Here is a 14,103-nt window from a genome sequence, read left to right as displayed (position 1 = left end):
TACACTCAAAAATTTAATGAATGAATTAATAAACAATTGAATGATTAACCTTTTCACCAAGATGGCTCCAACCACTAACCCAACTGACCTATCTTTTTGGCTATGAGCTAGAAAGATGCCCCCAAAAGAAAGTGATAATGTGTGGCTTGATGAAGAGTGGAGGTAAGGAAATCCCTATACTCTGTTCCCAAAATTTTATTTGAAAAGACCAAATATTTAGGTATGTTTTTAGTATTAGTCATTGTAGCCAGAGAATAAGGTGGTTGTTGGGAAGTTGAAGGGAAGAAAGGCTAGTTAGAAATATTTTCTTTCCAAGCAGCAATGCAAGAGAACAAGGTCACCACGATGCGACACATTTTTGAAGCAAAGTTCAACCCAAATGGGCTGCCTGTGTATATGGTGGCTAAGCAAATATACAAACCAGAAGTAATGATTTCTTCTCTGGGGGGAGGGAACCTGGCTGTTTTCAAATGGTATGTGACGTATTGCAGACTCTCATTGGATGAGGACGTTGAAAGCTACTTCCTGTTTGAGAATACATAGTCCTTGGGTTTGGACAGGAAAATCAGTGGCTTTGTTATAGAAGTCCAGACAGCTATCAGCTGTCATCTCACTGGGGGCATAAGGTACTCAGTACATAGGTGACTTATATAAACATTGTTGGATACAGATGTCGGTTTTGACCCAAATCTGCTGTCTAGGTCTGCATACCCTTCACACTTTTAGCAGCTTTTGAAACCAGCTCACATAGAGCTCAGCTGCTGGCAATCAAAGGCACCCCTTTACAAAAGAAGGCTTTAAAGGCCAATTTATACACTTGAATATATGGTAACTATTTCAGATTCTATTAGGGTTTCAAAAATAATATAGCATGAGGACAGTTTCCAGCTTTGTGGCTCACTCCAAGGCTTGTCTCCATACATGAGGTCTGATGTAGTTGGGGCTAGGGAGGTCTCCTAAGCCAAAGCACTTGGAAACTTACAGTTGATATTGGCTGTCTGGCAATGGGTTGCTCAGTAAGGCTGTGTCCAGCTTCCAAGCCACTGCCCAAGATCAATGAGCAGCCAACCCACTGTGTGTGGTGGTTCCTATTTCTTGGTGCCCCCAACTACCCACTGACAGAACTATACCACCACCATACCCAAACTACCCTACGGTGGAGAATGAAAATGTTTTTTCTTTCTAGTGCCTATAGTTGAAAGAGACACACATCACTTAAGGTATCCGAATACTCACGGGAAAATAAGTTATTTCTGCCCAGCAAAAAATGGAAAATTGGGGGAAAATTAGAATATATGCATACTTAATTTTTAGCACCTGTTACAATTCTAGAGTCACTAGTCATTTTGTTAATTCAGAAACATAAAAATGTGTTAATGAATAGTTTTGTTTGCTCATACAGTGGTTATGTTGGGTACATTTAGTTCTGTAGCCTGAAAAGTTTATTAGAAGTGTTTTGATTCAGTTAAGTGTTTATGGATCATGTCACAAATGGAGTTATAAGCTGCTGATTCTCTCCTCCTTGTCTTTGCTGGTTTATGAAAAAACAGGTTTAAAACTTCAAATCTTCCAGCTTTGCCTTTCCCCCTTCCATTCTGGGATTTTGAAACAAGAGGGGAAACAAGTACTATATTTTCTAACACTCTATGCATAAAGTTGTTCCCCTTTCCGAAGGCCAGGAGATTATCCACCTGTTAAGAATCAGTCAATCTTATTCCTTCTGTTTGAAAAGTGGCAATGCCTGCAAGTCTAAAATATAGCATGCTCCTTCCTGTATGTGAGAGGACACTGCCCAATTCATCCTCACTGGGCAGGAATTACTTAGTGGTGTCTTGGAGCTGACTTACACTGACTTGGGAGACTGCACATCTCTTCCCAATGTCATGTTGGTAACTTGCAATTGACCATGGTGGGAGTATTTACACTACAGAAATAGGTAAATAATGCAAATATAAGCATTTTCCCCAGAGATCCAGTTGGTAAATATTTTCCAGCAAAAACTGATTTTAGTAATTAGTGTAGTATAGTAATGAGGATTTTGCCTAAAAATCTCACCATTTCATAGATTTTTAGAAATTGTTTGGAGGTGGGGAGATAGTAAAATATAGATTATTTTAGAGCTAGCCTACTCTGTACTTTTCAGGATTTTCACATTGAATGTTCATAGTAGTTCTATGAGGTCAAACATTTTAAATATTTATTGTCATAGAAATTAGTTTATTTTTTTTCTGAAAAAAATAAAAAAGGAAACTTAGGAAAATATGTTTTCTGTTGTATCTTCATGTTTTATTCTTTCTGTCTCTACGTAGAATTGCCAAGTTTGTCCCAACCATGACCTTATATAGTTACATCCTAGTAGATGAGAAATTGCCTAAGTCATTCAAAACTGAAATTACTTAAGCAACACTTATCAAGCAAACGATCCTATAGTCTTTCATTGCCCCACCCCATGCTGGCTTATGCTTCTAATTATGTATATTTTAGAGGTCATTATTTAATTATAGATGTAGGGCTGTTTCTCCTTATCTATAGATAGACAGATACAATTGATAGATTAATCATGCAGATGGAATTGAATCTGGTCCTAATAAACAAGTAATTATTGATTCCCTAATACCATCACACAAGTTTATTAGCACTTGCTCCATGCCAGAGGCTATACTAAGCTCTTTGCCTATATTATTTATAATTTACATCAACCTCAATAAGGGCTAGTGCTTAAATTATAGGATGCTTAAGGATGACTCTGCATAGTGATCTTAATTTGAGGGAAGTAACAAGCTGTATTGGTATTTTGCACCCATCAATGGACTCAGTTGTTCCTCAAGTGTTACTGCATGCCTTTTACTGTGTTACTTGCTGAAGGGGATGCTAAAGAGGGCTTGCCTATAGCTTTGATGGGGGGACATTAGTTAAGACATAGAACTATATCTTATTCTTTTATTATTGATACCCAAAACATAAGTGCTTAATCTTAATAAGTATTTGTTGAATGGGTAAATGAATGAATGAATGAATGTGCAGACTAGAGAGCATTAAGATGTAAAGCTTGTCATGCCAACAGTCAAGTTTTAGGTATGCAGAGAGAAACATGGATTGTAGTGGTTGTTGTGAAACTGGACTTATGGCAGGCCTCGAAATTTAGAAACCTTTCTAATAGACAGGTCCAGGAGTAATCAGTACACAAATAGATCATAACATTTCAGAGCTAGAAAGAACCCTAGTTCAGCATTTCCCAAAGTCTATTTTGCCATTCTGCTTACATGCATTTGGGAGTCAATATTGTTGTTCAGTTTCTGGGAGCTTCGCCATACACATAGGCATGTTGAAGTTTCAGGAAAGCCTTGCTGGAAAACAGACCCCCAAACTTTGTCTAATCCAATGTTTCCCAGGTAGACTATACTGCAGATCCCTCTTTTATGCCACAGACCCATGAGTACCCTTCTGAACACATTTTGGGAGATGCCGATTAGTGTGATCCTCTCATTTTCCTACTGAGTTCCAAAGAAGCTGAGTGACTTACACAAGATCACAGAGTTAATTGTCAGCAGATCCAAGTAACAGACTCCAGACTTTTCTGACTCCTTGGTGGTGCTTTCCATTAGACCACTAAGATTTTCTAGTGGTAGCCCCATTGGCAACTTCCTTCCTATGTCCTTCACTGCCAGCACAGCCTGCTGCTGTGTTGGTGAGAGGCCTTCCATAGACCAGACCATTGGGAATTGGGAATTAGTAACTTATTACATGTAAAAGCGATAAAAACTAATTCCTTCCTTCTTTATAATGCAGCACAAACTTCCCTCCCCGACTCCTTTTCTATAGAGCCCCGATAAAGATACATGTGTTTATTAAGAAACTGAAGAAAGCCCAAACAGAGCCTTAGGTGGATTGAAAACTCACAGTCCTCACTGCTACCCTGGTAGTTATTATAGATAGACCAATCTTTCGATTGTCTGCCTGTGCAGATGGCAGCAGCCCTATAGATAATCTGAACCAATCAGCAACAATTGAAAAGCACAAACTGCATGCAATGCGCATGCGCGCACATACATATATATATATACACACACACACACACAGAAGCATGCACATGTGTGCCCCTTCCAAACCTTTTGATATCCAATTTTGTTATGCCTTTTGCTCAGGCAGCTTTTTTGCCCAGTAACCCTTTCTTCTTTCTGATTCCCAGCCCTCACTCTTGAAAATAAATTCTTTCCTCAAGGGAGTCTTCCCTGATGGCACCAATTGAGTGCACACACTCATTGGGTCTGCATCCTTTCAGCACACAGGCTGAGCAATACCAACTTTCACATGCATTTCCAAGGGTCCTGAAGTCCTGGAAAGTACTAGCTCCTACCTGGATTCCACATGTAGAAGCTTGGCTCTTCAACTGGGTTGTGATGACTCCAGCCACTGGGGTTGAGTTAGTGGGAATATCAAGTACTTATGTTGGCTCAATAATTGCTGCATACTAATAAACTTCTGAGGCTATCGAAAAAGATGCATGCTAATAGTTGCAATTGAGGAAAGTGAATGTCTGGTGAGTTGGGCCTGAGTAGAGGCTGCCCAAAGACCATAAGCTGGGGCCTGAGTTCTGCTCTCACCAAAAACTCAGACACTTTGTTACTGAGTTATCAAGAAGAATACAGACCAAATATATGATTCTGTGGTCCCTGGGGGCGTGGGCCAAGATCTGCAGGGCACTTGGGATCATAGCCCTCCTTCTTATTGCAAAGTCCCTGTTTCCTCTCCTGTATTCTCTTTTACCATCACACTCTGACTCACTTTCATTTCTAACTTCCAGGAAAGAAGAAATCCAAATTTAAAGCTTTCAAGAATTGTTTTGGCAAGAAGAAGAAAAAAGAGCCTGAAGATGTCCAGGGAGGGAGGAGGCTGAAATCAAGGGTTTACAGTGGCATTATTAACATCTCTTCTCTGAAGCCAGTTCAAGAAGGTCAACAACCTAAGCCTAGGTAAGCTCTGGGAGGTTGGAGGGGGGAATGGGAGGTGACAGAGTAAGGAGCGTATAGCTAGATCCAGGTCCCCCTTTGGCAGCCAAATCACTGGTGAGCCTTTGATCCCAGGGACTCTTGGCCTCCCTCCGTGTGGAGGCTGGGTTGGCACCCATTGCCAATGTGGCCATGTCATGGAGGCCTTTTTCTGTGCTCATGTGTAGGCTTGTCACCTGGGCTACACAGCTCAATATGTTGAAATACGGCAAATGCACACTGCATTCCCCAGGAGCACTGGGTGGAGGGAGTAATAGATCACAGAAACCTTTCCCTGTTACATCTACACTAACTTGAGAACTGGGGTCTACCACTAGTTAAGGGCTGGAGGTCTCTGTTTCATAAAGTAAAGATGACCTACATCTTCAAGAAGCTTGGTCTAGTTTGCTTTCCTGGCCTTCAGACTGACTGCAGGTCTGTAATTACTGGGGAAGGGGAGCTAGAATTCAGAATGTATGATTAAAGTATCAGAGAGTGAAGCCTTCTAGCTGGGTTGGGGCATAGCTTGAAATCATTGCATTAACATAAAAAAATAATAAATAAGCAAACAAAGAACCCAAAGCCATTTCTCCCCTCCATCTCAGGAGACTGGGAGATATACTTTAACTGGCCACAGAAAGAATGGGAAAGACTATTTCTCAACCACCACTGTCACCCTTATTCAAAATTTCATCTGTATCTCGGAAGCTAAGCAGAGTTTTGCCTGGTTAGTACTTGGATGGTAGACCACCTAGGAAGACCAGGTGCTGTAGGTGTAAAAATTATAAAAAAGGGATTGTAAGCTGATAATGTCCTTGCAATCTGTGAGGTCAACCAAGGGTTGATTCACCTAAAAAAATATTTTATCTTTGATGCCCCAGCTTCCATATTCTATTGTGGAAATCTGTACACCCAGTACCCCTAGCTATTTTCTGATCCATTGGATCCCTCTCTATGGAGTTCTACTTGGGTCTGTTCTTCTGGCTTTAAACTCCAAGCTTATCTAGACTCCACACAGAGCTCACATGTGCTGGTCCCCATTGCCTCAAAGCTTTGCTTGGTGGTGATGGGACAGTTAGCAAACATGTTATACTGCCCCCTAATAGTTAGCACATAGGTCTCCTTAAAAAAGACCTTAATGAGTGCATTGAATGTGAGGAATTTCAGACAGCTTAGCTAGTGGGGGAGATGGTTTTCGACAGAGGAGCTTGTTTCCTATGGCTTGATTCATACTTCACAAATCATGCCATTATACACCATTGCCTTATAGCTCTAAGTAAGTCTAAGACTAATCCTGCTATAAACCTCAGGGTGGGGTGGGGGGAGGTGCATATGGGTCTACTCCGTGTTATCTCTACAAATTGGCAAGGGCTTTTGCTACTAAAATTCTACATTTCCCCTTCTTACTCTTACTTGTCCCTCCCTTCCAAAATGGTCCCTTTAGCCTGATGCATTCTCACAGTACAAACGTGTGTGCATGGGCACTTCTATGAAAGGGATGGGGAAAGGAGGGAAGGAGAGAGGGAGAGAGGAAGAGAAAGTGAGTATAAGTGTATGAACAAATTTATATATGAGGAACAGTGTGCTTTTAAGGACCTCAGATAGGCTTTTCTTTTGCAAAGAGCATAAATTAATTAAGAATATAACTTAGGAAGCCTGAAGATCACCCCGATCCCAGTTTCTTGCTTAATATGCTCATGGAGAAACCCTGGAGAATGTTACTCAAGAGTTAGGAAGGGAGATTGGCTTTTTCTATCCATCAAAACAGTCATAACAAAACTTATAGCCAGCCCTCCCTGGGCCGGTAAAATAGCACTAGGATCTATTTCCAAGACTGTATTAAGCTGTAGCTGATAGAGTGGACAAATTTCATTCCTCCACTTGATTTTTTAATGGGTGCTGACATAATGTGCTTTATTGTCTTTAATTAAGGCCAAGCTTTTGTTTGGCGTTTTAGATGTGTTTTCTTCTTTTGGCCTCAAGGGAGCAGATCAATAAAGCACTAGATATGTTCAGTGGGCAGGGGCTTTGGTTTTAGAGAAACTTGGCCATAACTGGTGTAATATAATCTTTTGGTCAGGGAGGACTTGGCGCCAGAGAGCCAATTGCTGCACTCTGGCAGATGCACAACTTAGAAATGAAAAGTTTCTAAGCCCATTCATGGCCTAAGATTTCCTTGAAGTTTTTCTGCACGAAGCAAAGTAGTTAAAGATGTTACACTGGCCCTGATGTGAGCTGGCAGCTCATTGAAAAAAAAAGTGAATAAAAGTGCGTATGTATGCATAAGAAGAAAATGTGTGTATATAGAGATGTCTGGAAACATTGCTCTCTCAATGCTGTATCGGTCATATAGGCTCTTTAAGTATTTATCTAGAGTCATGTAAATTTTCAACTGGACTGCTTTTTTACTAAAGCAGAGCATGTTGCCTTCACCGTCAGGGCTGTTGGGTAGTAGAGCTTTAGAGGGTAAAGGTGGGTAGTAGTTTAGTATAAAGTGACAGACATCTCTCTCCTCTCCTCTCTTGCTGGCCCACAAGCCACTTTAGCGTGGGTTCCATTTTAATCTCCATAACACCAGATGGTCCTCAGAGTGTGTCATAATCAAACATACCAATGTACATGTTCCACAGCCAGACAGGCTCACAATGACAGGGTGGGTGCTAGCCCTAGGGTGCCCGAGCTGCTATTCTAGTTACCATTGGTTTTCAAAGTGCCAACCTACATGTATTGTTTTATAATAAACACAATACATGCAAAAAAGTATTTGAAATTTAAAAAATTATTTTATCTATGCAAAAAAATATTTTATCTAATTTTAAAACATTTTAATTCCTCCTGAAAAGAAACCCTTACCCATTGAGTAGCAGTCAATCCCCATTCAACCTGACCCCCACTCCAGACCTAGGTGACCACTTATCTACTTTCTGCCTCTTTAAATTTGCTCGTTTTGAGTTTCATATAAATGGAATCATACTATATGGCCTTTTGTGACTAGCTTGTTTCTTTTAACATGTTTTCAAGGGTCACCTATGTTATAGCCTGTTTCAATACTTTATTCCTTTATATTACTGAATAGTATTCCATTGCATGGATATACCATATTTTATCTATTCATCAGTTGACAGATATTTGAGTTGTTTCCACATTTTGATTATTATGAAAAATGCTGCTATCAACACTTATGAAAGATATATATTTTTGTTTCTCTTAAGTATATACCTAGGAGTGGGTTGTTGGGTCATATGGTAACTTAATATTTAATTTTTTAAGGAAACACAAGAATGTTTTCTAAAGTAATTGAAACATTTTATATTCTCACCAGTAGTGTATGGAAGTTCCAATTTCTCCACAACCTTGTCAACACTTGTTATAATCTGCGTTTTTGTTTCTAGCCATTCCAGCGGGTATGAAGTGGCATTTCATTATGGTTTAGATTTGTAGTTTTTTGCTGACTAATAATGTTGAGAATTTTTTATGTACCTGTTGGCTATTTGTATATCTTAAATGTTTATTGAGGTCCTTTGCCCATTTATAAATCAGATTATTTTCTTTTTATTATTGAATTATAGGAGGTTCTTATGTATTCTAGATATAAGTCCCTTATTGGATGTACACGTTTGTAAATATTTTCTCCCATAATGTAAGTTTTCTTTTCACTTCTTGCTAGTACCCTTTGAAGTATAAAAGGTTTTAATTTTGATAAAATCCATTTATCTAATGTTTTCTTTTGTTGCTTAAGCTTTGTGTCATATCTAAGACTCTGCTGTCAAATCAAGATTATGAAGATATCTCCCTATATTTTTTCTAAGAGTTTAAGCTTTCACCTTTAGGTATTTCACCCATTTTGAGTTAATTTATACATATATAGATTGTGAGATAACAGTCCAACTTTATTCTTTTGCACGTGGTTGTCCAGTTGTTCCAGCATCATTTGTTGAAAAAGCTATTCTTTCCCTCATTGAATGATCTTGGCACTCTTGTTATTCATCAATTAACCATAGATGAATGGGTTTATTTCTGGATTCTCAATTCTATTCCATTGGTCTATATGTTTATCCTTATGCCAGTGCTACACTGTTTTGATTACTATAGCTTTGTAGTAGTAAATTTTGAAATCAGCAAATGTGTGTCCTCCAACTTTGTTCTTTTTCAAGATTGTTTTGGCTATTTGCATTTCACTATGAATTTTAAGATCAGGTTGTACATTTCTGGAAAAAAAAGTGAGGCAGCTGGAGTTTTCACTAGAGATTGCATTAAATCTGTAGGTCAATTTGTGAAGTATTACTATTTTGACAAAATTATTCTTCCAAGGCATGAACACATGTCGTCTTTCCATTTAAGCCTTTAATATTTTTTATCAGTGTTTTATAATTTTCAGAGTATAAGTTTTACAAGCCTTTTGTTGAATTTATTCCTAAATATTTTATTCTTTTTAATGCTATTGTAAATGGAAATATTTTCTTAATTACCTTTTTGATTGTTCATTTCTAGTGTATAGAAATATAACTGATTTTTGTGTGTTGATGTTGTGTCCTCAATCTGTGGGATTCATTTATTAGTTCTAGTAGTCTTTAATGAATTCCTTAGGCATTTCATACACAAGATCAAGTCATCTGTGATTAGAGATAATTTCACTTCTTTCTGTCCAATACAGATGTCTTATTTCATTTTCTTGCCTGACTCCCTTGATTAGGACCCCCAGTGCAATGGTGGATAGAAATGACAAGAGCAGACATCCCTGTCTTGTTCCTGATCTGGGGGAGAGAGCATCTATTCTTTCATCATTAAATATGATATTAGCTATGGGTTTCTCACAGGTGTCTGCTGTCAAGTTGGAGTGTATTTAACAAAAAGGGGTATTAGATTTTACAAATGCTTTTTCTGCATCTATTGAAATGACTATGTGGTTTTCATTGTATTTTATTGATATGATGTATTACATTAATTGATTTTCACATTTTAAAGCAATCTTGCATTCCTTGCAAATCCTATTTGGTCATAGTGTATAATTATCTTTAAGTGTTGCTGGATTTAGATTGCTAGTACTTTATTGAGGATTTTTGCATCTCCATTCATAGGAGACAATGGTCTGTAGTTTTCTTTTGTTGTGATATCTTTGGTTGAGATTCTTAAAAGGTAAACTATATTCCCAAATCCTGAAAGGGGTCTTTTGTGACTTTAGCCTTTCATTTGTTTCTAACTTTCCTCAGATTCATTTTAACACATAACTGTCTCCATTCCTAGCTACATTTCTAATCAGAAGGTATTTCCATCAGGATTTAGCGAGCTGGGTCTGTAGGTGGGGAAGTGGTGGGTGCATCAGGTGTCTTTGAAAATAAGATAAATATATCGCAGAACTCTTGCAAAAGAGGAAAAGACCTGTTAAATGAAAGTCTCCAGCATCAAGAAGATATTTGATATTTTAAAACAAATCAAAACAAAAACAACAGAGGGAAATTTGAGTGTAAAAGATATTTTAAATAACTCTCACAATAATAGCAAGACTTGGTATTCCCTCTCATTCTGCAGTGTTGCCACTATTGAATTGTACACTTTATTATTTATTTTTCTCTACCTTGAATGTTTGAATTAATCAGAAGTCTGTCCTAGGTTCCCTTTCTTTTCTTTTCACACTCCTAGATTGTTAGTTACTCCAATGGAATATACATTTGTCAAATGTCTATCTGTAGCTTAGACTTCTCCTCTCAACTACAAACTCATATATGAAATTGTTAACTAATATTTTTACCTGGATGTTTCACACATATCTTAAACTGAATTTGTTCAAATTTGTACTATTGATTTTGCTACCCAGGTCCATCTTAATCCCCTTAGTTTTTCTATTTAATTAAATGACATTATTACTCACTCACCTAGTTACTCAAGCAAGAAATCCTGGTAATTATTTCTCTTATTACTTTACCCTAGCTGAGCTTCATAAATCTCATTCTCTCTCTCTGTCTCTCTGTCTCTGTCTGTCTGTCTGTCTCTCTCTCTCTCTCTCTCTCACACACACACACACACATACACACACACACGGCACTCCACTTGTCTCCATTTTCAGTGTTAGTATCCACCCAAACCCAAGCCACCAACTTCCATTGCTTACAAAACTGGAACAGCTTTCTAACTATCTCTTCATATCTATACTTGACATTTCCAATCTATTTTTAACAAAGCAGCTAGAAAACTTATTCTTAAATAGAAGCCAGATTTTGTCAATATCCTATTTAAAACAAATATAATTTGACATTTTTAAATTGTGGTGTATACCTGATCTGGCTTCCATCTACCTTTCTAATCTCATCTAATTCTACTTACCACTGCACCACACTCAGCTCCCTGAATATACTGAGTTCTTTTCTACCCACGTATTTTTGTACACACAGATTCTTTTCTTTGTAGTATTCTTCCTTTCACTTCTTACGTACATTTCAGATATATTTTTTCCCCAATTTAAATTCCACTTCCCCAGAAAGGCCTTTCCTAACTACACCATTAAATTAATACTCATTTAACACACACTTTCCCCTACCAGAGCACCTTGCTTGTTTCTTACTAGCACTTGTGTTAACTTGTACATTTATCTTCTCATTTCCTTTGTGTTCGTTTTGATCCCTCACTAGACTATTTCTCACACAGGGTAATAGCTATTTATTGTATTGTTTCTCATTATATATCAACACCTAGCTAGTTCTTGGAATATAATAAAATGAGTATTTGTTCAACTTAAGCAAGTATTAGAAATACACTCCATCAGAAAAGCTAGGCATCCAGAGATTTGAAAGATCCATTCGGTTTTATCTTTGACTTCTAATTCCTTTGTTTTTAAAAAATTAATTAACTAATTATTTTAATTGAAGAAAAGATTTAAATTCCCCCCTACAACCGTCTACCACACCACTGCCGACCATATCCTCTGGTAACCACTAGTCTATGTAACCACTAGTCTCTATTTGTTTGTCCAGTTCATTTATTGTTTTAGCTTTATGTCCCACATATAAGTGATTTGTGGTTTTCAACTTTTTCTGTCTGGCTCATTTCGCTTACCATGATTATCTCGAGGTCCATCTATGTAGTTGCAGATGGCAGTATTTCATCTCTTATGGTTGAGTAATATCCCATTAAATATATGTACCACAGCTTCTTTAGCCAATCATCTATCATAGGACTCTTTGGTTGCTTCCACATCCTGGCCACTATAAATAATGATGCTATGAACATCAGTGTGCAAATATCTTTTCGGATATGGGTTTTCAAGTTTTTGGGGGTAAATATTCAGTAGAGGGATTGCTGGATCATATGGTAGATCAATTCTTAGTTTTTTTGAGGAAACTCCATACTGCTTTCCATAGTGGCTGTAGCAACTTGCAGTCCCACCAGCAGTGTATGAGGGTTCTTTTTCTCAACGTCCTCTTGAACATTTGTTATTACTTGCCCTGTTCATTATAGCTATTGTAACAGGTGTGAGATACTATTTTATTGTGGTTTCGATTTGTATTTCCCTAATAGCTAGCGATATTGAACATCTTTTCAAATATTTGTTGTCCATTTGTATGTCCTCAAGGGAGAAGTGTCTGTTCAGGTCCTCTGCCCATTTGTTGATTGGATCATTTGGTTGTTGTTGTTATTGAGTTATATGGTTCTTTGTATGTTTTTGATATTAGGCCCTTATTGGAGGTATTGCTTGCAAATGTATTTTCCCATTCCGATGGTTGTCTCTTTACCTTGTTGATGATTTATTTTGCTGAGAAGAAGCTTTTTCATTTAATGTAGTCCCATTCATTTATTTCACCTTTTAGTTCCCATGCCTTTGAGGTCAAATTCATAAAATCCTCTTTAAGTCCAAGGTCCTTGAGTTTAGTTCCTATATTTTCTTCTATGCATTTTATTGTTTCAGGTCTTATATTCAAGTCTTAATCCATTTTGAGTTAATTTTGGTGTGTGATGATAGACAACAGTCTAGTTTCATTCTTTTGCAGGTGGCTTTCCAGTTTTCCCAGCACCATTTGTGGAAGAGGCTTTCCTTTCTCCACTGTATGTTTTCGGCTTTTTTGTCAAAAATTATTTATCCATATAAATATGAGTTTTCTTCTGGACTCTCAATTCTGTTCCACTGGTCTGTGTGTCTGTTTTGCTGCCATTTTGATTACTGTCGCTTTGTAGTATAATTTGAAGTCGGGCAGAATGATGCCTCCACTCTCGTTCTTTTTTCTCGGGATGGCTTTGGCAGTTTGGGGTCTTTTATGCTTTCATGTGAATCTGATGATTTTTTGTTCTATTTCTTTAAAAAATGCTGATGAGATTTTAATGAAAGTTTCATTAAATCTGTATAATGCTTTAGGTAATATGGTCATTTTTAACTATGTTGATTCTTCTAATCCAAGAACACAGAATACCTTTCCATTTTTTTGTATCTTCTTCAATTTCTTTTAATAGCGTTTTATAGTTTTCATTATATAGGTCGTTCACATGTTTTGTTAAGTTTATTCCTAGGTATTTTATTCTTTTTGTAATTGAAAAAGGAATTATTTTTCCACTTCTTTTACTGACACTTTGTTCTTAGAATATAGGAAAGCTATGGATTTTTGAACATTGATTTTGTATCCAGAGACTGTACTGTATTTGCTTATTGTTTCTAGTAGTGTTCTTGTGGAGTCTTTAGAGTTTTCTAAAGAGAGAATTATGTCATCCGCAAATAGTGACAGTTTGACTTCATCGTTTCCTATTTGGATATCTTTTATGTCTTTCTTTTGCCTGATTGCACTCGCTAGGATCACCAGTGTTATATTGAATAACAGTGGTGATAGTGGACAGCCTTGCTTTGTTCCTGATCTTAGAGGGAAGGTTTTCAGTTTTTCACCATTAGGTATAATGATGGCTGAGGGTTTGTCATATATGGGCTTTATTATGTTAAGGTATTTTCCTTCTATACCGATTTTGTTAAGTGTTTTGCTCATAAATATATACTGTATCTTGTTGAAGGCTTTTTCTGCATCTATTGATATGATCATATGATTCTTATTTTTTAATTTGTGTATGTGGTGTATAACATGAATCGATTTTCATATGTTGAACCATCCCTGTGCCTCTGGGATGAAGCCTACTTGATTGG

The 14,103-nt window shown here is 37.4% G+C and overlaps 1 protein-coding gene across 2 annotated transcripts in view; it reads left to right on the top strand.

The window, feature by feature from the left end:
* KIAA1210 (KIAA1210 ortholog) overlaps positions 1-14,103 on the top strand; it is a 98,588-nt gene that overhangs the window by 32,724 nt on the left and 51,761 nt on the right. For both annotated transcript variants that reach the window (XM_016124445.2, XM_016124444.2), the window contains exon 3: positions 4,805-4,973. In XM_016124445.2, coding sequence (XP_015979931.2) covers positions 4,805-4,973 — 169 coding nt within the window. The remainder of the gene's footprint in view (positions 1-4,804; positions 4,974-14,103) is intronic.

The sequence above is a fragment of the Rousettus aegyptiacus genome, unplaced genomic scaffold (genome assembly GCF_014176215.1).
Source record: "Rousettus aegyptiacus isolate mRouAeg1 unplaced genomic scaffold, mRouAeg1.p scaffold_m13_p_9, whole genome shotgun sequence".
In the NCBI taxonomy this organism is placed as follows: Eukaryota; Metazoa; Chordata; class Mammalia; order Chiroptera; family Pteropodidae; genus Rousettus; species Rousettus aegyptiacus.
This window is presented reverse-complemented; position numbering and strand designations above follow the sequence as displayed.